The sequence below is a fragment of the Amblyomma americanum genome, chromosome 2 (genome assembly GCF_052857255.1).
Source record: "Amblyomma americanum isolate KBUSLIRL-KWMA chromosome 2, ASM5285725v1, whole genome shotgun sequence".
Lineage (NCBI taxonomy): Eukaryota > Metazoa > Arthropoda > Arachnida > Ixodida > Ixodidae > Amblyomma > Amblyomma americanum.
The window spans coordinates 98,372,580-98,395,414 of NC_135498.1; the positions used below are offsets into that span (position 1 = coordinate 98,372,580).

The 22,835-nt window shown below is 44.9% G+C and overlaps 2 protein-coding genes across 2 annotated transcripts; both read left to right on the forward strand.

Annotated features, from left to right (window-relative positions):
* Positions 1–409: 409 nt before the first annotated feature.
* Positions 410–2,909, forward strand: LOC144118856 (uncharacterized). Its single transcript, XM_077651645.1, has one exon. The coding sequence runs from the start codon at positions 701–703 to the stop codon at positions 1,895–1,897; it is 1,197 nt and encodes a 398-aa protein (XP_077507771.1). The 5' UTR covers positions 410–700; the 3' UTR covers positions 1,898–2,909.
* An 11,149-nt stretch (positions 2,910–14,058) lies between these two features.
* Positions 14,059–22,287, forward strand: LOC144121660 (sulfotransferase 1B1-like). The gene is made up of 2 exons (XM_077654989.1): positions 14,059–14,187; positions 17,936–22,287. The coding sequence occupies exon 2, from the start codon at positions 17,963–17,965 to the stop codon at positions 18,938–18,940; it is 978 nt and encodes a 325-aa protein (XP_077511115.1). The 5' UTR covers positions 14,059–14,187; positions 17,936–17,962; the 3' UTR covers positions 18,941–22,287.
* Positions 22,288–22,835: the final 548 nt, after the last annotated feature.

A 22,835-nucleotide genomic window follows, 5' to 3' on the forward strand; every position in this document is an offset into this window, starting at 1 on the left:
GGCACTTCATTTGCCCCATAGAAAGCCACTGAACTTTAGCACCTATAATCGTACAGAAGGAAAGAAAATCATGCGTACAGTTTATGCAGCTGATGTAAATTCAAAGAGAGGGTTTCAAAACAGTCGGGGCAACGGACAATGAGTAGCGAAACTTTTGTTTAAAAATTTAAAGAAAATTGAGCAGAATTACATCTGCAATAACGAAGTTTTATGGAATCTACTCGCACACACGGACACGATTTGACCCTACAGGTTCCTATGTAGCTAACAGAACTTCACGCTTGACGGCTCTAATTGTGGCTTTCTACCGCTTTAAATTGACCTCATAGTGACAGCTCCATGATAAGCTTACGTCTAGATCCATAAGCTTACGTCTAGTGGGCTCGGCGGCACTACTAGCATGCGGTGCGCTAATCCTTTCGTCTTCATTGTGCAGCTCGCCCTTGGACTGATTCTTCACGGTACTGCCAGCGGCATCGAACCTACCGAGATAGCCTGGGTGACCTCGCCGGTGAACGGAACTCGTTTCCATGCGTGCGATTCCCTGACGTCAGCGGAATTTCTTCGACCACATTATCCGGGAGCAGCAACGTGCGAGCACCTTTCTACGCATGATCTGCTGGGAGCGCCACCACATGAATGGGCTACATATACCCTTCCCAGGAATTGCATCGGCAGTGGGCTCGGCGGCACTACTAGCATGCGGTGCGCTAATCCTTTCGTCTTCATTGTGCAGCTCGCCCTTGGACTGATTCTTCACGGTACTGCCAGCGGCATCGAACCTACCGAGATAGCCTGGGTGACCTCGCCGGTGAACGGAACTCGTTTCCATGCGTGCGATTCCCTGACGTCAGCGGAATTTCTTCGACCACATTATCCGGGAGCAGCAACGTGCGAGCACCTTTCTACGCATGATCTGCTGGGAGCGCCACCACATGAATGGGCTACATATACCCTTCCCAGGAATTGCATCGGCAGTGGGCTCGGCGGCACTACTAGCATGCGGTGCGCTAATCCTTTCGTCTTCATTGTGCAGGTGAGCAGGCGTTTTGGCAAATGCTTCCGCTCTAGCGACCGTTTCTTGGTAGTGCTGCCGTGCCCGCAGCTGTGTCTTGAAGTGTTTGATGTTGCTGTATTCCTGTGCAAACTCCTCCTGTTATCAGGGGACGTCGAAACAAATCCCGGCCCTGAAATGGCACAAATCGCTAAACAACTGAAGGATATTGCGGAAGATATTAAAGAAATAAAGGAAAAACGGCTGACAGACATCGAAAACAAGTTAGATGCCATAACACTTCTAGAAACTAAAGTGCAGTCTTGTCAAACTGAGATTTCTCGCATGAATCACGTAATAGAATCACTGGAAAAAAAGATAAATGATCTTGAGAACAGAAGCAGGAGATCAAACTTAATTGTTTATGGACTACCAGAAGATGAAGAAGAATCAACCGAAACTCTGGAGCAGGCTGTCAACAAAAGTATCATTCAAGATACCCTAAAGCTCGATCCAGTTGCCTTTGAACGTATTCACCGGTTAGGCAGGCCGCAGGCTAATAAGAATAGACCGGTAATTTTTAAACTCCTGGATGCCCGTAACAAGTCAGCAATACTGAAGCAAGGTTTTAAACTTAAAGACACGAAATATGCCATTGGGGAAGATTTCTCTCCGAGAATTCGAGAAATCAGAAAAAAACTGTGGAACAGTGCCAAAGAAAATCGACAAAAAGGGGACAAAGTTTCGCTTGCCTTCGACAAATTATTTATAAACAGCTGCGCCTTTGTTTGGGATCATGAAACGAACGACAAAGTTCCGCTGAAAAAAAACGAAGAGCAGGAGGAGACAGTCGAAAAAAGGAGCCCACCAACGACACGGGGAAGAGCACGATTAAAGCACTGACCATCATAAATGTAAACGCAAGGAGCATAGTAAACAAAGTAGAATCTTTAGAAAACTTATTAATTGATCGGGAACCTGATATTGTCGCCGTCACGGAGACTTGGCTTTCACCAGAAATTTCGAGTCATGAAATCGCACCACCCAACTACTCAGTCATTCGGAAAGACCGAGACTCCCGTGGCGGTGGTGTGGCTCTCTTGATAAAGAAAACCCTGCCGTTTGTTATGCTCCCAGATGTGTCGGGTGCTGAAAGCGTATTCTGCAGACTTCTCTGCAACAATACTACTGTCTGTGTAGGCTGTTTGTATAGGAGTCCCTCTTCAGGAGATGAGTGCATTTCTGTCATTCATGACTTCCTTCAACAATATGCTTGCAGCACTAGAATCATTCTCATGGGTGACTTTAACCTTCCGGACGTGGACTGGATAACTATGCAACACACATCATCATCTTCAGAAGCTCTTTTTGACTTAATGCTCTCCTTTAATCTCCACCAAATTATCCTAGAACCAACACGCAAGCAAGGATCAGCAAACAATATACTCGATCTTATACTAATCAGTGATCACTTTCCAGTACACCAAGCGCAGACAGAAATCATCGAAGGCATCTCTGATCACAACATACCATTATGTTTGTTACCTCTAGACTGCTCAATACAAAAACGATCCGATGTAAAGACAACACTGAACTTCGATAAGGCTGATAATGCCAGCATATTAACCTACCTCGCACATGAATTTGAAGCATTCAGTGAAATGGTCTCCGACCCCTCAATCAATATTAACAGGGTTTGGCTTCATTTTAAGACTATGGTTTCACACTGCATAACTAATCATGTTCCACTAAAAACTAAGCGTCCACAAAGAAACAGTCCATGGGTAACAAGGGATGTTATCCACGCTAAACGTCATGTGAAAAGGTTGCGTATTTCTATCAAAAATCATGGTTCATGTCCTTCTAAAACTACAAAACTAGCGTGCGCAATCGCGAAGTTCAGAGAGATAGGCAAACGGGCCAAGGAATACTACTTTAATGTAACACTGCCTAACTTTCTGACAAACAACCCGCATAGATTTTGGAACCATTTCCGTCCAACTAAGAACCCGTTATCCGACTTGTCTCCAGAAGATAGAGCTAACAATGCTAATGCGTACAACACGTTTTTTCACTCAAGTTTCACAAAAGATGACGGTAATCTCCCGGACTGTTACGGCAATCAAACATCACGCATTGACCCTTTAATCATATCAGATGCCGGAATTTTTAATCTATTACTCACGCTTGACCCTAAAAAATCACCCGGACCAGACAATATCCCAAACGATTTCTTGAAACGATACGCAGAATGGTGCAGCAGATACTTGGGTCTAATATTTCGTAAATCTCTCGAGTCATCAACTTTACCGGACGACTGGAAGAAGGCAAAGATTATACCAATACACAAAACAGGAGACACCACATTACCATCGAACTATAGACCAATATCTCTCACCAGCACGGCTTGCAAGATGCTCGAGCATATCATCCTTCAACACCTAACAAACTTCCTTGATACACACAATCTGTTATCTCCAAACCAACATGGATTCCGTCATGGGCTATCAACCGTCACACAGCTTACAGAGGTTGTGCATGACCTTGCATTCGCCATCAATAACTGTAGCCAGACTGACATTATATTATTGGACTTTTCTAAAGCATTCGATCGCGTCTGCCACAACAAATTAATAGCAAACTTACGGGGTGCCATCGGGGATGGGGAAATTTTAGATTGGATTTCAGATTACTTATCAAACCGGACACAATTCGTACTGTTTCAGAACATGGAATCTGCGACAGTACCCGTCATATCAGGTGTACCTCAAGGATCCGTGTTGGGGCCACTGTTATTTTTAATTTTCATCAACGACATAACCAACAATATCGATTCTAACATCAAACTCTTCGCCGATGACTGCATTATCTATAAAACAATTAACAGCTACGAAGACCACATTTCACTCAGCGATTCATTGAACAAAATAACCGAATGGTGCAAAACATGGCAAATGACGGTAAACACGACTAAATCTGTTTGCATGACGGTAACAAGAAAAAGGCAACCTTATGATTTTCCGTACTTTGTTAATGGCAGAATACTGACGAAAGTTCACCAGCATAAGTACTTAGGCATCACACTAACTTCTGACCTCAGATGGGACGCGCACATTGCTAGCATAACCTCGAAAGCATTACGCAAACTATTTTTTCTTCGAAGATGTCTGCGCCTTGCACCCACATCGACAAAGCTTCTCGCATATACTACTTTCGTTCGACCAGTTTTAGAATACGCTAACACAGTTTGGTTCCCCCATTCAGTGACTAATGTAACAAAACTAGAAAAAGTACAGCGTAAAGCTTTGCGGTTTATACACAACAAATATAAGCGCACAGATTCACCAACTAACCTCGCAACTATTTCGGGTTTAGAGACGCTATCATCAAGAGCGCAACAAGCACGACTAAAATTTTTATTTCACCTGATGCACAACTACTACAAGATAGACGTATCAAAATACATATCTTTCTCGCAATCACGCCCGTCGAGGCATAAACACGCAGCCGCGATAACAGAATACTCATGCCATAACGACACGTTCATGTATTCGTACTTTCCCCTCGTGATCAGAGAATGGAATCGCCTTGATCCCTCAATCATAACTGCAACCACATTATCTCAGTTCACGTCACGGATAGAATCATTATCAATTAACGAATAAAGCAGTTTCACTGACATACTCAACCGCCTCTCATCACTTCATTAGATTGTTAATTAATTGTGAAGAAAGTCTTATTTTTTCCGCTGCTGTGTTCCCATGTGCTCTAATTGAATTCCTTATTGCAATGCTCTACCCGACTCCTAGACATGTATTTTTATTTTTCCTTGCTAATGTTTACTTTTTCTTGTATTTTTCTTGTTCCTTTCTGTTCACGTGTGTTTGATTTGTATTCCAAAGTGCACGGCTCAAATTTTTATCATGTTTGTCATTTTTGTTCGCCCACCTGCTATGGTCCCTGATGGGACTGGCAGTATTGTAAATAAATAAATAAATAAATAAATAAATGATGAAGCTTACGTCTGGCGCGTATTTTTCCTATATCACATCATGCTAGCTGATTAGCTTCCTATTTTAAGTACTTTAACGCTCATAAGAACGGTGCCCCGGGGCGTCCTTATTTCAACGGTTGGAGCAGCTGGAAGGCAGCCAACCTACCTTGAATAGTTGTTCCCGGTCAGCTTAACCTTGCAGTTTGTCGACAGCATGACGGTGGGCACACAGCATATTAGATAATAACAGGACCAGCGTATCGATTGTATAGATTAAAAGGCGGATAAGATGTGAGCATTGCTCTGATGCTTCTTTATTAATAGGTTCTTCTCTCGCACTCTTTAGAAACACATTGCTCGTAAAAAAGTGCTCTTGACAATGTTAAAAGCTTCAAAACAAGATTTTTTCTTAGTAGCAGGAGCGGAGGTGGCGTGACAGGAAATTTCTTTGCTGACTGGTTGGCACCTGTATAATTAAAAAAATATCACCAGAGCTAGTGATAAGCAGCATCAGGAGACCCTCAAAACTTTTGACCGCCGCAAATTGAACGCTAAGAAACAGCAACGTCCTATGGAACACTCAACATTGCATAACTTGAGAGAAAGAATCTAATGTAGAAATATCTCAGCTCCAGTCAAAACTCGCCGTTCTTCAACAGAACAGAGCTGAAGCGGTTTACTGTTGGGGGTGAATTTCGGTGAGCGTCGATTATATGTGAATGTCACAGGGTATGAAAAAATACTTAGTCATAAGATGTGAGGCGCACAAGTGGCTGCAGGTTAGGAGCTTCTTTCAGAGCTAACATTCAAAAAACGTCAATGCCATGACGATAAAATTGTGCTGTTTTATTTGCACGAATGTCAAGCATGCCCAAAAAGCTGAAAGTTCCATTATGGCATCTCACTGGAATGTATTCGAGGGGTGAGCTGATTACAGACATCTTGGACCAGTGTTACCAGCATATTAACGCCGCTTTAAAAAAAGATCCAACATTTCAGCGCTTAATCAGTGCAGCCGAAATTTCAACCGCCATATTTGTTCGCATGAGAAAAGCACTTTTTTCCTAAAAATTATCTGAAAATATTGCGGTTGCGTTATTACGCGGTGTAAACCATTGTGGAAAATCTGAAAGAGTTTCAAGTGCACAAAACTTAGGGTGGTGGAATAAATAGTTCATTCCGTAGGCGCTACCTTCTGAACCAAAAAAAAAAGCGGAGTCTTGAGCAGGGTTTTCGCGTTTACAGGTATAATCCAGAACTTTCATATTAAACCCGATCTTCTAGCTCGATGGAAATGACTGAGCAGCGCTAACAGACGGGACGGCAGAGAATAACACAGACACATACTCTTACTAGCAATAATAATAATAATAATAATAATTGGTTTTGGGGGAAAGGAAATGGCGCAGTATCTGTCTCATATATCGTTGGACACCTGAACCGCGCCGTAAGGGAAGGGTAAAGGAGGGAGTGAAAGAAGAAAGGAAGAAAGAGGTGCCGTAGTGGAGGGCTCCGGAATAATTTCGACCACCTGGGGATCTTTAACGTGCACTGACATCGCACAGCACACGGGCGCCTTAGCGTTTTTTCTCCATAAAAACGCAGCCGCCGCGGTCGGGTTCAAACCCGGGAACTCCGGATCAGTAGTCGAGCGCCCTAACCACTGAGCCACCGCGGCGGGGCCGCTTACTAGCAACCAAATGATTTATTGCGACAGGAAAGATATCAACATAGGGACGATATGGGCTTTTTCACCTCGTTCCCGGAACAGCCTCTGCCATTTCAGCTGGCGCACTCAAAGATAGTGAAGCATGTAATTTCTAAAACGTCATGAGCTGCACTGTACAGGCCTTGTGTGCGTCAAAGTCAATCAAGCCTTAATGCACAATTGAAAAGATTAACCACAGCAGGGCATCATTTTAAGTTGCTATCGAACACATTACAGTCATTCATTGATCGCCGAACATGGTTTATTGTTTATGGGGTGTAACGTCCGAGAGCCACTCAACCCATAGGGACTCCGCAGTGCAGGGCTCCGGATAATTTCGACCATGTAGGGTTCTTCACGTACATTGACATCGCACAGCACACGGACCTCTAGTATTTCGCCTCTATCGCAATGCGGCCGCCGCGGTCGGGATCGAACCCGCGTCTTTTTGGAGTGCTTGTTCAACTGTCAGAACACGTTGTGCAAGTAATGTTCCTTGCTACGGACACGACTAATTCTTGTGCGAGCGATTTTTTTAATACTTGTCACACTTTTGGCCTGACCCAACTGATCACCAGACTAACAAAACAGAATGCTCAATCATCGAACATATTAGACCTGATACTAATGTCACATACAAAAAACTTGATATCACTCTTGAATCTGCCGGGAATCAGTGCCCACTCAGTAGTACACGCCCCGTTTCTCTTACCGCACCCCAAAAAATAACTAAAACAGTCACATTTCATGGCAAAAGAGACTATGAGAGCGTCAACAGTGAGCTTGATGCGTTCTGGTCTTGGTTTCTTACCTATTTTTATCGTCGCACTCCTGCAACTAATTTGCTATTGCTCAAAAACAAAATGCACGCTCCAATTGAAAAATTTATATCTACCATCAACGTAACCACACGCCATTAATTATTTGGTTCAGTTCCGTGCTAAAGCGCATGAATAACAAAAAGAAAAGACTTTTCCGATCCGCCGAAAAAACCAATAACCCCAACACGTGGCAAAATTATTACGAAGCTGAAAGATCCTATAGACTGCAAGTATACAAAACAAAACACTCATTTTTTTCTTCTACTTTCTACTCTATCCGACATGATTCGTGCAAACACGTGTCAATTCTGAAAATGTATCAATCCTACCCCCACCAGAAATATCACACTGTGTAACGATGATAATAATGCAATTGAAGATCATGACGTTGAGGAAGTTTTGAATTTATCATTAAGCTCAGTTTTCACTCACGAACCGGATAACGATTTACCCGATGGCCCTTTCTTTAACTTACCACCTATGCCGTACTTCAGCTTCTAACCTGATGGTATTGTCAAAATATTCGACTATAAGATTAACCTCCTCAGCTGGTTTTGACGGAATTAATACTAAAGTGTTAAAAAATACAAAGCATGCAGCTAGCGCCATATTGTCTCATATCTTTCAGCAAGCCCTTATATCAGCCACGATACCCCATGACTTGCAAATAGGCAAGGTTATATCAGTCCCCAAAAAAGGGCCTTCATCTTATCGCCATAATTATTGACCGATATATATCACATATTTCACTTCTAAACTAATGGAAGATATCATTTTCTCTCAAAATGTAAAATCCCTAGTGTCCGTCAACTTTTTCCGCCCTAACCAACATGGCTTCCTAAAACGTTTATCTTGCGAAACACAGTTAGCCCTCTTTATTAACGGCCCAGCTTAGCTCTAGCATTAACCTCAACATTCCTATTGACGCCCTCTTCCTCCATTTTGAAAGAGCTTTTGACAAAGTTCCTCACAAACGGCTATTCCTAAAACTTTACCGAGTCTCTTTTTAATTTGATATGCTGCTTTCTCACTAATCGATAACAGTTTGCTTCTGCTAATATATGTTCATGTTGTTATTCCTCTGTTATATCTGGGGACCCCTTCTTTTTCTCATATATATTAATGATTTGCCTGCTAACATATGTTCTTAGATTTGCATAATCCCTAATGATGGCTTTATCTATCGCCTTTAGCTAACAGCGATGACATTTTGCTTCTTCAGACTGACACAAAGCACGTAATAACCTGGTGTAATACATGGTTAATGTCCTTAAATGTGAAAAAACATCTCTGCTATCATTCCACCGACGTCATTCACAACCATCCTCAAGATATCTGATCGGGAATGCAGAAATTGCTTTAGTATCAACTTACAAGTATTTAGGCATCCATTTGACACCTGATCTAAATTGGTCTTTTCATATATCTCTAGTTACTCACGAGGCCAATCGCGTCCTTGGTTACTTTCGACAAACCCTGCGACTAGCACCCCCATCAGTGAAATCCCTTGCTTACTAAACACTTATCCGTCCAAAATTAGAATATGCATGCGCAATCTGGCACCCTCATCAAAATAACCTTTCCACTACTCTCTGATCGATACAAAATCCCTCATCTTGTTTCACCTTCCCAGCCTATTCTTATCATGTAATTGCAACTTCACTAGAACGCAATGCTCATCTCACAAATTTAGCGAAAATTCCCAGACTGTGTCTGTTTCATAAATTCTATCATCATCCACATCTCAACTCTATTATCAGCCCCGCACATCGCATCTCCAAACGCACAAACCACGGAAAGGTCGTCTACCTTCACCCTGCCCACGCTTCTGCGCATCTGTCATCATTTTTCGTTCATACAGCAAGGGACTGGAATGACCTGCCAAACGCCATCGTGTATCTGGTCAACTCATTGTCATTCAGATCGTCCATCGAATAAATGTACTACTGAACTTAACACCCCCTCATGTATTACCCCTTCAATGGGGCCTTTGAGGCAGTAATAAATAATAATTAGTGTGCATGGTTTAGGTTCGTAGCTCCTTCTTTTCATATTTCCTCATTTTCTTTACTCTTAACTCAAGCACCAGCACTACGGCTGATAGCCGAAGAGAAAGTAAGAAGAACGTCTTCACTAACGCTGATCAACGATCAATGAAAAACAGCGCGTGCATTACATATGGGCCAAGGTTCACACAATCTGCTTCAGAATGTGTGAAAGCTACCTAAATAAGATTCAAGTTGAAGCTAGCCCGATTCCTCCAGTCTCATCCTTCCGAGAAAAAGTCCGATGCTTACGATGTCATCAACATTATTAGCCTCAACGGCAAGCACCCTTTCTTCACATTGAAACGTCTGCGCTGCCTTGTGATGGAGGGCCCTCGATCTTTTCCACTCAGGCCGCAGCAGTCGGCAGCCCTCAAGGTGTGCAGGCTACAGCTGCGGTGGCCTGTGACTTACAGTGCTTGTGTCATTGCCTGTCGTGCTTGCTATGGACCGCATTTTTACACTTCTTATTCTTTTACGCCCCCCTCATCCCTCTCTCTTAGTGCAGGGTAGCCAACCGGAGCATTGTGCTGGTTAGCCTCCCTGCCTTTCCTCTACAACTTCTTTCTCTCTCTATCTCTTTCTTCTTGAGCAAGAACTTTTATTAACGATGTCCTCGGAAAGATGTTTTCACGTGCTCCAACCGTGAAAAATTTTCAGAATATGAAGCTCGCGCAATGTAAGAAAATAATGTAGATTAGCTCAGCTATTCCAGGATATACAAAGCGAAATATATCGGCGTTCACGGTATTCATTGGCGTTGGCTTTGACAATGATCTAGACGGCGATGGCTTTGAGCAAAGGAAGGGCGCATAACTGGCTCCCTGGATATGTGGACTCCTCATTCGTGCTTTGATTCCTGGTGAGAGAGAGATGTGGAATGAATGAATAAGCGCTGACAGCGTTGCGGTTTACGTGCGGCACTGCAGCAATACCTAGGCCACAGCGTTCATTTGGTGATCAATCTCTCGCGATCAACCATTACCTGCATGCGATCTCCCAGGGAGGTAGGAAGGCGCGCTGCCTATCCACTGTGCGGATCGCTATCAACGTAGTCTTTTGACACCAACGCCATGTAAATGAAAGCGAGATTGTGATCTCCACTCACCCACGGAGCCGGTTGTGCGCCTTTCCTTTCGTGAAAATGAACAGCTTTAGCAAAGATGTCAACGCAAATGAATTCTATGAACGCCGTCCTCTCACTTGTTTTGTTTGGTTCTTGAGGAAAGGAAATGGCACAGTAACCGTCTCACATATCTCGGTGGACACTCGAACCGCGCCGTAAAGGAAGGAATAAAGGAGGGAGAGAAAGAAGAAAGACAAAACTGAAAACTGAAAGTTTCATTTTGAGGAAAAGCGCGGCGCTGCGTAGTGGCGGAACACCTGTGGCTCGGCGTGACTAGGGAGCGCGAGAGGAAAGGCGACGGAGTCGGCGGCGACGGCCACCTGCGCCGTGCGTGACGTCATTCGTGCTCCGACATAAGCCGGCTCGCGCGAAGCCCGGTGTTGACTAACGTAGTGAAGCTTTTCGCTTCAAAACACAATTATCGGCGTTTTAACTACTGCTGAACCTGGTTAAAAATCGAAAGCTGTGGTGTATCCGGCAAGTAGACATGGCTTGGCGTTTGTGACGTTGAGTGCGTTCTGCACACTCGATAGGCAGTGCGGCCAGCCTGGTAGGTGGAAGTTAATGTGTGACTGCGAGAGGTTGGTCACGGCAAGTAGACATGGCTTGGCGTTTGTGACGTTGAGTGCGTTCTGCACATTCGATAGGCAGTGCGGCCAGCCTGGTAGGTGGAAGTTAATGTGTGACCGCGAGAGGTTGGTCACCCGATTAACGCTGCGGCCCATTGCTGCAGTGCCGCTTGTCTGCCAGAACGTTGTCAGCGCTAACGCATGCAGCCCACATCTCTCTCTCTCTTTCTCACCACCGCCACGTACCTCAAAGAGCTATTGAGGCGTCCACTGACTTAGGTAGCTAGCTATGCGCCCTTCTTTTCATCAAAATTTTCCGAGTGTATAACGCTGTCAATGCCAACGCCAATAACAGAACGAACGCCGGCAGTCTACGGAAACAGGCGAGCGCTCGGTTTCCGCGGCGGAGGCGTCTGAGTGACGAAATGGCTGTCACGTGGTTTCGCCTCAGTTCAAGGTCAAACTTGCGCGCACGGCGAAGAAGCTACGGAGGGGAGTAGTAAAACTTTCGATTTAAAAATTATTTAATCAGCATTCTTTTCGTTAAATTTATGTGATTTTCATTTGCTTGCTTTGTACGGTTTCCTCATCTTGTGCATGATGTCGTACAGCCTACGTATTCATACGTTGATGTCTTTTGCGAGAGTTTTACGCAAAAGTACCTTAGTGCTTCATGAAAATACATCAAATTTCGTATTAAAGCGGCCCAGAAAGAGCTCTAATAAAGCTGTGGTATGCCTGGGATGTTAAATCACGCCACTTCACCAATTTTCTGCAGCAACAACTTTTTTTAATGCGCTTATCTGTAGTCAAAGTTTGAATTTCAGTGTCTTCGCGCCTTTTCCTCTCCCCTCGTCATTGTTTGAACGCTTGAAGGTTGGCGCTCCTCTGCCAGCTCCACCCCCGGGGGCGGAGATCCCTGACCAGTTGAAACTACGCAGCTAATTGACCGTGGCCATGGTAGCTGCCTGACGTATAATCTAACCAATAGCCACCTCTCAACTTGCTTACGCAGGTGCGAGTGATGGAGGAGGGTGCGAGCGTGAAAAAATTGCCGAGAAGGGCTCGCCGACTTTCGCGCCAGATTGTGGGTTCTCTGCTTCGTGACCCCGCCGCGGTGGCTCAGTGGTTAGGGCGCTCGACTACTGATCCGGAGTTCCCGGGTTCGAACCCGACCGCGGCGGCTGCGTTTTTATGGAGGAAAAACGCTATGGCGCCCGTGTGCTGTGCGATGTCAGTGCACGTTAAAGATCCCCAGGTGGTCGAAATTATTCCGGAGCCCTCCACTACGGCACCTATTCTACCTTTCTTCTTTCACTCCCTCCTTTATCCCTTCCCTTACGGCGCGGTTCAGGTGTCCGAAGATATACGAGACAGATACTGCGCCATTTCCTTTCCCCAAAAACCAATTATTATTATTCGTGCAGGATTGCATTATTTGTCTCCAGTGCTCATGGCAACGCAATGTAGTAATCGAGCAAGTTGATGTGCTCTTCTCGGAAGGTGTTTCAGGGCCCCTTTAAGTATGCAGAAAGCATACGCAACTGCTAGAATAATCATGAACGTTTCAAACGGGAAGGTGGAGGTGGGAGGGATAGCGCTGCCCATAACTAATTCAGTTATTAAAAATAGACTACTGGCATGCGTTAGTAAGTCATCAGAAGAAGCCATACCACTGACGCTCACATGCAGCAGCGTTTAGAGGACAATCAGCGGCAAAAGGGTTACTGCGTTATCGAACCTCCACGTAACAGTTTTGAATAATTACCCACATGTTGATCTACGACGTTATGCACGACTTCGCGCCTCGACCGAAAGTGTGTCGCGGCGAGCAGGTCGCCTGTATGTAATACTTGCGCAAAAAGAGAAAAAAAATTATCTGCTAACGGACACAAACAAGTTTCTTGTCTGCTGTACATTTACCACTAAAACCAATCCCATCCCTTTTATAAACTCTAATAAGACCCACTGTCAATCACTGCATGAGCAGCAAAAATAGCACCTTAACCTGCGCTATTTAGGGTATGACGAGACAGCATTAATAGGTCCCATCAGCGGCTCTTGTTTCCCACAGAGACACGGACACTGTTTCCATGTACAATGAAAAGCCACACGCCACATGTAAAGCCCCACTTCAACTAACTCGTACGAACGCTCCTGTGCGGCCTAGGGGTAGCGTGTCTTACTCCCTACGCAAGAATCAGGGCTTCCATGCCCAGCTAATTACACTAGATTTTTTTTCAGTGCAGCTCATTTTCTTTCTATACGAATTTTATATTCTATACGCATGTCCTAATGGCGTTTGTCATGTTTCGGCCTTCTTATCACCAGTTTTCTAATGTTTGACACATATTTCAATTCCGTCGCTGCACGTGTAGCATATCCAGATTTGGACCTATCCGGAGTCTCTCGGCACAGGACCGACTACCTATGCAGCTTTTCCCGCTGAACAAAACCCTTAACGATGTCGTGTTAAATACCACACATGCCGACTTAACGCATGCGCCTGAAAGACCGAAAATTATAAAGAGAAGGATGTCATGTTCACAACCACGGCGAACTAGGGAAGAAGAGTGGCGGCAGTGCGGATTCATTTTTCAGCTCCCAATTTTTTCGATGCCATCTAACACGCTCACAACAGGCGCATTCTACGGTAAAAAAATATGGTGGTCACATATGGCACAACTGTCAGGCTTCCCATCGCCGCAAAATTCAACGAACTTTACAGCTGCGAACTCTTTCATACCCCATGCCTTGAGGTCACTGCGCTGGAGCGGGATGTGCCTCATCATGCGCGTGGGATTCGCCACAGCTGTTGCACATAAACTGGCTTAAAAAGAAGCGCTTTCACTCGTGATTTTAGGAAAATAGCTGGTTTCTCAACCTGCTGGGCAGCGGAAAGGCTCCAACTGACGAAGCAATCTGAAAGGGTAAGCTGGCCTCACGAAATTTCCCGATTATATAGTAAAGCTTAGCTACAATTGAGCATTCGCAAAATCACTCTGCGAGCAGTTTCACTTGTGGGCTGCTTTCTGTATCATTCGATGGCAATCTGTTGCCTAGTTTACGTGTTTTTGAACTTGCTCTAAACTTCATAAACTTCATCGAGAAAGTGACGTTGAGAGTTGCTGTATTATCACGAAGGTGTAGTGCTTATTACAGAACTCCAGTGGTTCGAGCTGCTTCACGAATCTCATCAATGAGCTTTAGTTGAACTTTAAACGTTCAGGTTTGTCCGAAAACCACCGCGAAACTTGGAAAAGTGCGGACTTGTGTTTTATGAGGGGCAGGTGTCAGGGGATACGTTTTGCTGTAATTATGTAGGGTTCGAAATGAGTTTGTATTTGGTTCCAGGCCACAGCATCTGCTGTGCTTAGCTTTTTGTGCGGTGGAGGATATTTCCTTCGCTTAGTACGTAGCGTTTCTACTCGTCCGCTATACGTGGACGGAACGGGTGTAAGGTCAGAATGGAAAGGACCAGCTCAGTTAAAAAGCGCTCGAGTCCGATTTGGAGCCCCCTCATTGCCTTCTAGCCCAGCATGACCTAGTGTCCAAGTAATACTGTTGTGTTCTTGTAAATGGGGTGACAACGGCGCTTTTACTCGTAGTGTATTATAACGTGGGCTGTTTTACCGAGCCCGTTTTGGTGTTTAAAACCAAAAACGAAAGCTAGGGCTGAAGCAGCAGCAGGGCTTACTGCCCTAATGCAGGCTGTTTCTAATGGCTTGTATACTTGATCTACTGCAATTATCACGCATGCGTCCCCATCCACATATGCCGCAATTCCCGCGTGGTGCCATAAATGTCATTATAGAGTTTTTACTGCAAATGCTTCATTCTAGCCTTGCTCATAGTACATATGTTTAGGTATTGGAGCAACCATTAAATGATGCTGTGATGCGTTAGTGTTTGGCTTCCGAAACTTTGCAATCTTCCTGAGTGCTAGTCCTTTGAAGGATGGCTGTGCCTGGTGCCGTGGATTACTGCCTTCTGTTCTGAGAGACGAGGATCGCATCTGTGAGATCTTAATAGGTTATGTGAATGTTACGGGCTGCTGTCCGCTCGTTTAAAGTGGTTGTAGGGAGGCCAAGCGTTTTTCAGTAGGCACCTCTCATGATGGCACGAATTTTGGCTTCTTCTGTTCGATGTTTGTATGAAAAGAATCTATAGGTGAACCTACTAATAATTGAGGCTTGGGCTAGTCTAAGGGCTTCCTCTTCTCTCATACCTTCGTTGTGCCGAGTAATGCATCTGAACTTGCGAGCTATCTGGGAGGTAGTTGAATGAAGTGTTTGAATAGTATAAAGCTCGCATATTGTTCTGTGTCCAGAGCCATACCACCCTAACTATATCCGATTTCGGGGCCTTGTGACCCTCACTTCCGCGCTTTGAGCATCTTCGTCAGATATTAGTTTTGTACTGAAAATTTTTCTTGCGATAAAAGTATGAGTTCCCCAGCCCGTGAAAAAGACAACTCTCTGCTGTTAATGACGCAAAAACCAATTAAGATTACTGCACTGTAAATATCTGCTGAACATGGCTGCATTTCGTGATGCCTCCGTAGCCAAACGTAAATGATTACTATTTTTAGTCGCCACTTTTGCAGTGTAATTCCAGGCGGTGTCAAGGAAAGCAGCTGGATTGGCTGGTACTTTCCTAGCAGTTCGTATGCCGATTGTACTTCAATGCTTACCCCAGAACAAAATATCTTAGACATACCTCGACGCAGACTAGAGCTGAATACTGTGCCTTTCTGCGGTCTAAAAGAATGTGGTGTTCGTATTCAAATTTCACTTAAGAACAACGCTTCTCGGATTATTCATCGTCATGTGAACTAGTCACATTACGTTCCTCTAAGTATACACGGGATGTTACTCCATAATGCTCATACATTTCGAGAAGGCGTGCAAAGCCTACCCCTTGGACAGCTCGGCAGAAACAATAGAAGAAGCCAGAAGCTCAAGCCCAAAGGAATATCTGAAGTAAACTTGGGGCCGTATTCTATAAGCTGTACTTTTTAAAATGGCGATTTTGCGTCCGTCTGGTCCTCTGTCATTGGTCGCAGAGATATACCCGCGGCTTTCAAGCGTCTATGGAAAGGACTCGGCCATTGGGTGGTTGACGACCGGACCTCGCTGTTGGCTGGAACTGAATGCAATACACAGCCACTGGTGAGGTGCATCGCTGCGCTCAGTCCACAGCAGGTGACCGGACCTTGCCACTGGCTGCCATTGGCTGCGATATGCAGCCAACGGTGAGCTTTGGTCCCCTTCTAGCTAATGACTGGGTCGCTTTCCACAGATGCTTGAAAGCCCCGGGTATATCTGAGTGACCAGTGACAGGGGACCAGCAAGACGCGACACGGCTATTTTAAAAAGAACAGTTTAAGGAATAGGGCCTTTGGAGTACTTTATTTTACTTTCTAAGGGATGAAGATGCTCTTGAAATTTAGTTTATAAGGCCGCAACGCTCTCAAAGCACAAAAGAAAATGCTCGCTTTGACGCCACAAGCAACACAGACAAAAAATTGCCCAGATATCTATCGTTAGCTCAGCTGGGTATGCGGTAGAGGCGATGAGATCTATTAGCGTTAAAATTAAAGCCACCCGCGATAAGCACCGCACACGAGAAATCCTTTACGAGAAAATATTTGAACGGGAAGTCTTTTATGAACTAATTTTTTTTGCAATATAAGATCACACGCCTAGAATCAATATATGCGAAGATTCCACCTCGGCACGCTTCTAGTTTTCTGCTAATCGTTGTCAAAAACGCGCCTTACTGGTTTTCTGTAACAGCCTTAATTACTTGATGTGAGCACCACATAAACTTTCAAAACAAGCTTTTGCTACAGATTGAAAGGTTAGACCATATTCCCATAAACATGTTCATAACAGCAACTTACAATATTCCACAGTTGCCTCACAATTAAAAGTCATATACAAGAAGTTGTACTTCACTTTAGTGCGAAGGCTAGCGGGGCGCCGCACCCGTAAGCCATGTAAAATGCACATACATCGTGGCCTCCAGAAAGCGTGCTACGGCTATCCGTAACGATATATGTGTGGTTCCAGCAAAGATACATGCGTATTTAAGGCGATCACCATACAAAAGCCGTTCTACTCGCACTTATCCTGAATTCATGACTAATAGAGAGCCTGCAATATTTGGACATCATCATCATCAGCCCGACTACACCCACTGCAGGGCAAAGGCCTCTCCCATGTCCCTCCAATTTACACTGCCCTTTGCCAGCCGCGCCCGGTATGAGTAACGAATGAGCGCTGTGGACATGGCGGACGTATTACTGTTCTTGCCAAACCTTCCGTAAAATACATCTTTATGGCAGCACTTGCGACTTTATATGCACTTGAAACCAAACAGTTCCTGCGGGGTTTCTGCCGCAGCCGGGGGTTACATTTTCTCCTGGTATTCCCTGCGATAAGATATTAAACTTTTCATTGCTTCACGGACTGGAAAATCAGTTTGCATGCGTTTTGCATCTATTCCCATCTTTAGTCTCACAGATAGCTTCTGATTTAACAAGTCTTTATGTCATCTTTGAATTGCAACCACGCGTTCATCGTGAAATTCTCAATGCAATAAAATCCGTTGCCTAAAGCTTCATTTTAGGGTAAACTTTTTGAACCTGAACCAAAAATCCCCTTTCGTTTCCAGAGCCGGCCCTCCAGGACACTTACAGCCATGCCAGGCCGTAGGCCGTACCGCCTCATGGTTGATGGTGTGCCTAGATGCCCTTGGTCTAATCCGGACATGATTAGAAGAAGCCTCACCTTCAGGGCTTCCAGCGGTGACGTCTTGCAGAGCACGTATCCAAGAAGCGGCTCTCATTGGCTCCAGTTTGTCACACAGTTCATTGTGAACAAAGGCAATCCCATCACTACATACAACGATTTCACGCGCAACTACCGCGCGCTTGAGTACACGGACTGGTCTGACTGGAAGCCAGATTTCCCACTGAGGTTGTTTTTTACGCATCACCAACTTGAACGGGAGACCATGAACCCGGCAGCCAAGTACATATACATGGCTCGCAACCCCTGGGACGTGTGTGTCTCGCAGTTCCACATAGTGACTGACGTCAGCGTCGCCCAATTCCTAGACGGAACGTTCGAAGAGTTCTTTGAAGCTTTCATCGAAGGTGACGTGGGATACGGGGACTACTTTGATCACGTGGCGTCGGGGTATGCATTGAAGGACGAGCCAAACGTCTTTTTTCTCACTTATGAGGAACTCAAGAAAGACACGCGAAGCACTGTACTCAGGCTGGCTCACTTTCTTAGCGAAAGCTACGGCCGCGCACTAGAAGAGGACGAGCAGGCACTGCAGAGAGTGCTAGAATCGTGCAAGCCAGAAAATATGAGGAAAGTCGTTGTGTTCGACTTCCAAGGGGTCGACAGTGAGGAGTGGAATGGAGTGCTCACCACAAAAAGTCCTATTAGCAAGAGCGGCTACAAAGGAGACAAAACCAAGTACGCCATCGTCCAAGGTGCCACGATAGGAAGTTGGAAGGAATACTTCACACCTGAATTACTGAGCCGCCTAGAGCAGAAAATATTAAAAAAGGGGGATCAGGCTTCATTTATGCACCTGTGGAGTGACATTCGTGCAGAAGCGATTGCTCGGTGCCAGAGCCCAGGAGAGACTACTTCCCTTTTATGATTCAAGACACTCGCCTAATTTTGTGAGCCTGTGCCGCCTTTCACACATCGCTAGTTACGCCTTGAGATGTTGGCAAACTCAGAAATGCAACGTAGGATCTGAACCAGGGAGATAGTCCCAAATATTACAGTGAATGAAATGCCCCCTGTGTCACTGTTGATTACTTGGCGTTCTGTTCAAATCCGCCCAATCCTTCAAATTTTACACTTTTCCCTCACAATACGGCTAGAAATTGAACCGCTTAAGCTCTACATTTTTTACGGACTGTTAGACGTAGGTCATTGCATCGTCTGGGTCGTCTCGGCCAGGCCGACCGAGATCCAGGGGTTCCGTCTTGAAAGGCTGCTGCTGCAATTTTACGTGGAGGCATTGGTTTCGGGGAGAGAAGAATACAAGGGCTTTATTTTAAGCTGTTTTACTTTACACATAGCCATCCAGTTTTCTCAAGGGAAAGCGTTTTACATTCCTCCCCTGTGGCTGTAGCCTAGAATCAACACCTTCATCAACAAGTCAGCTAACTTGTTGCTGGCGATATCGACGTTTAGCTAATCACTTCTGGCGTAAGTGACAACGAGAGTGCCTCACTAGTCTTCGTTCCGCACATCTTGCCGTTCCAAGTTCATCCAGTGCCTTGCACAAAGGAACTCTCGTGTTAGTTGACCAGCCTCATTTGCTAATACAGCTGTTTAAAATAGGGGAAATGGACGGCTCGTTTATCGGCTGAGATGGGCCCATTAGAGCCTGCGTGGAGCGCCTACCTAGTGGAACCATCCTCAGAAGACCAGTCTAGTTGCTGTACCCCTTATAACCTATGTACGAATGACCTGAGGCTCATTCCAGGGGCAGTATGAAGAAACTTCATCTTAGCGTGTTCTAGTTTGTAATATGGCAACTTTTGTGATGTACACTCGCTCGTCAAGGAGAACCCTATGGCAGAAATATCAGTCGTCACTGTATAACCCGAAACAATGGTGTCGTCGTTTGTGCGTGTCTGTCAGTCTCAGAGACGTTAAACCCCCACAAGCAATAAGCCATACATCTGTGTTGCGTGCAAAGTATGCACAAAATGATTGCACGTGTACTGCGTGGATCATGCACGATATTAAGGCGGAAGCGTTTAATGGCTCATTGTCAAGGTCATCTGCCGTTAGCAGAAACTGTCCCAGCTTTCAGGCCTCTTGATTGGTCTCGTGACGTCACTGTCGTGCGCCTCCTGATTGGCTCGCGTGCGTGACGCCACTGTCGTCAACTGCGGGTGTCGGAGTGGTTCGGCGCCGCGCGGGATGATTTATCACTATCACACGGAGGAAGGAAACCATAGGAGAGGCCCTCGCTGTCCAAGCCGCATGACAAAAAACGTGCAGAAAGTCACGTGGTTTTGCAAGGCCTACTGGGATTTGTTGGCCGATGGCGCAGCCAATAGCAGCGTTGGGCGCAGCGGCGTCGTCTGCTTCACGCATCACCCATGTCGGCAGACCGGTCGAGTAGAGTTGGAAATTCGCATTTTTATTCAATCGTTGTGGTCCGCGGGAGGCACAAAGTTCCAGAGGCCTGTAGTCGGTGCTGGTCTTCATTGCTGTGCGCTTAGTTCATTCAGGATGCCGTCTTGACGAAAGCGGTTGTTTTGGAAGCCCGCGACAGCTTTCTCTGAAAAGGCTTGGCTTGGCGCTATTCTTCTTTCGGCTTTGTGCGGTTGCGTCCCTCAACGCTGCTAGCCTTGTTCCAAGGAGAAATTGACAGTGCCGACGGCTCATAAAGCGATAGACGACGGTGACACGCTGGTTTATGGTTACAGCAGCGCGGGAAGAAAAAGTGCGAGTCGGCGCTTAATTGTTTTGTGTGTGAATACGTGTTCTGCGTGTTCCTTCATTTTTGTGTATTTTTCCCGCGCTGTTTTAACCACGAATAAATACAAACTCGTCCAGACCGTGTCCTTGTAAGCATACCCGTTGCGTCTACATTCCCCTATGCATGACGGTCACAACTGGTGGCGACCGATATGCGTGGGCCGCGGTGTGCTCACCGAAGCGTGCAGTGCCAAGGAAGCCGCGCCGCATGCGATGGTATCCGTCAGCAAAGCGATACGCGAAGCAGTCTGAAGCGTACCATGTTTACTGTACGCTGTGCGAGCGATATGTCAACTGCGTGAAAGTTTTCTCCGATATGGACCCAGTGGATCGACCGACCCGCGCTGCTGTCTCGATCGAGTGCTGTTGTGCGAGCGTAAGGACACATAGCCGGGTTTAGGAGGCTTAAGGGTGGTGAAGTGTAAGGCCACGCCTCTGTAAGATTGAGTGTACCTCGCAACTTACCGTTTACCGAGATGCCGAGTCGACCCTCGCGACCACCTCGCCGAGTTGCACTTTCTTGCATTCAGCTGATTAAACAGAATAATGAAGTCCAAAATTTGTATATTATTGGACAATCAAAATATGAGCTTTAAAAAGGTTTGATACAGCATAACACTTATTACAAAACATAGCTTGCTACCTGAAGCAAGCAAAATCTTTTAACAAAAGTGATAACACATGGAAGGAGAACACACATAAAAAGGATTCAACAAAAAAGACCAGAAGAAGAAATGCACAACTGAATTACATCACTTTGCAACCATGAACCATTCGAACAGAGAGAGTAAAACATATATAGGAAGGCAGTAAATGGGGGCTTTGAGACAGAAAAATATTTGTGGACCGATCTTGCCAAATTGTGTGAAAGCTTTCATTTCTCGGTAGTTGTTTCTGCATCACAAAGTTGATAAAATTTAAGCGATGCAAATGCAAAGTAATTGGAGCACTGCATGGAAGTGACTTGAAAAATTGGTAACAGTTGTCGCAGCTAGTGGAAAAAGTGAATCATTTTCCTCCCCTCTGCTTCATGTATTCCTTTCTGTAATATATGTAAAGAAAGAGAGCACCCTGCTGACACTGTTTCTATTGTTGCATTGTTATATTTGACTCTTATCTGCCTAGCCTGAAACAGTATAGAAATAGCATAGTTTTCTGTCTAATTTTCTGTTCTGTTTGTTGTGTACTATGTGGTACTTGTGTGCACATGCTGTTTTATATTTGTCAAAACCACGAGCCAACCAACATAGTCTGCACATAAGTCGGGCATTTGAGCTGTGCACAACTAAGGCATGATGACAGCTAAAGAATGTTTAATATAATGTACAAATTACGGCTGGTAGAATGATAAGGTGTCCATTGTATGCATGAATGTACCAAGTGCATGTGGAAAAGTGTTTTCATCATTTAAGAACATGAATTTGTTGCAAAACTTATATGCTAGTGCTTACTCTGTTGCTGCGTGCAGTGGGATGATCACCCCCTTTTGACACTATTACTTTGAAAGGCCGAAATCACCTTCAGTTGTGTTGAATATCTATAACTAAAATTGTAAGTATGGTACACTAATTACTCTCTTGATTATTCTGGCTTCTATAGTATGAAAAACATGCACTCCATATTTTTTTACAAAATACCAGATACTTCAGTCACCCTGTACCCTAAAGGACAGTAGTGCTGGCACGCTGTAAAGAAAGCTATGGGAGACTGCTAACTGCAGCCCCTATTCTTGAACATCAGTGACCAATAGTACATGTCCATCTGTGAATCTACAGCATATAGATTCATGAACAAGAACTAGCATTTGCGCTCTGGACATGTACTGATTTTACTTAACTGACTTCTTTTTTAAAGTGTGCGTATTGTTCATTTACCACAAAAGACGAAAATCTGATTTTAGGAAGCAGGTAATTTCTGGTTGATTCAGTAGCAATCAAGCTAAATCAAAACCCTGATTACTCCTGAAAAAACTGACAGTGACTGCCATCAAGCATGAGCCTAAGTCGGTGGTTTACATGACGCATTCACATTAAAAAGCTATTCTTTTC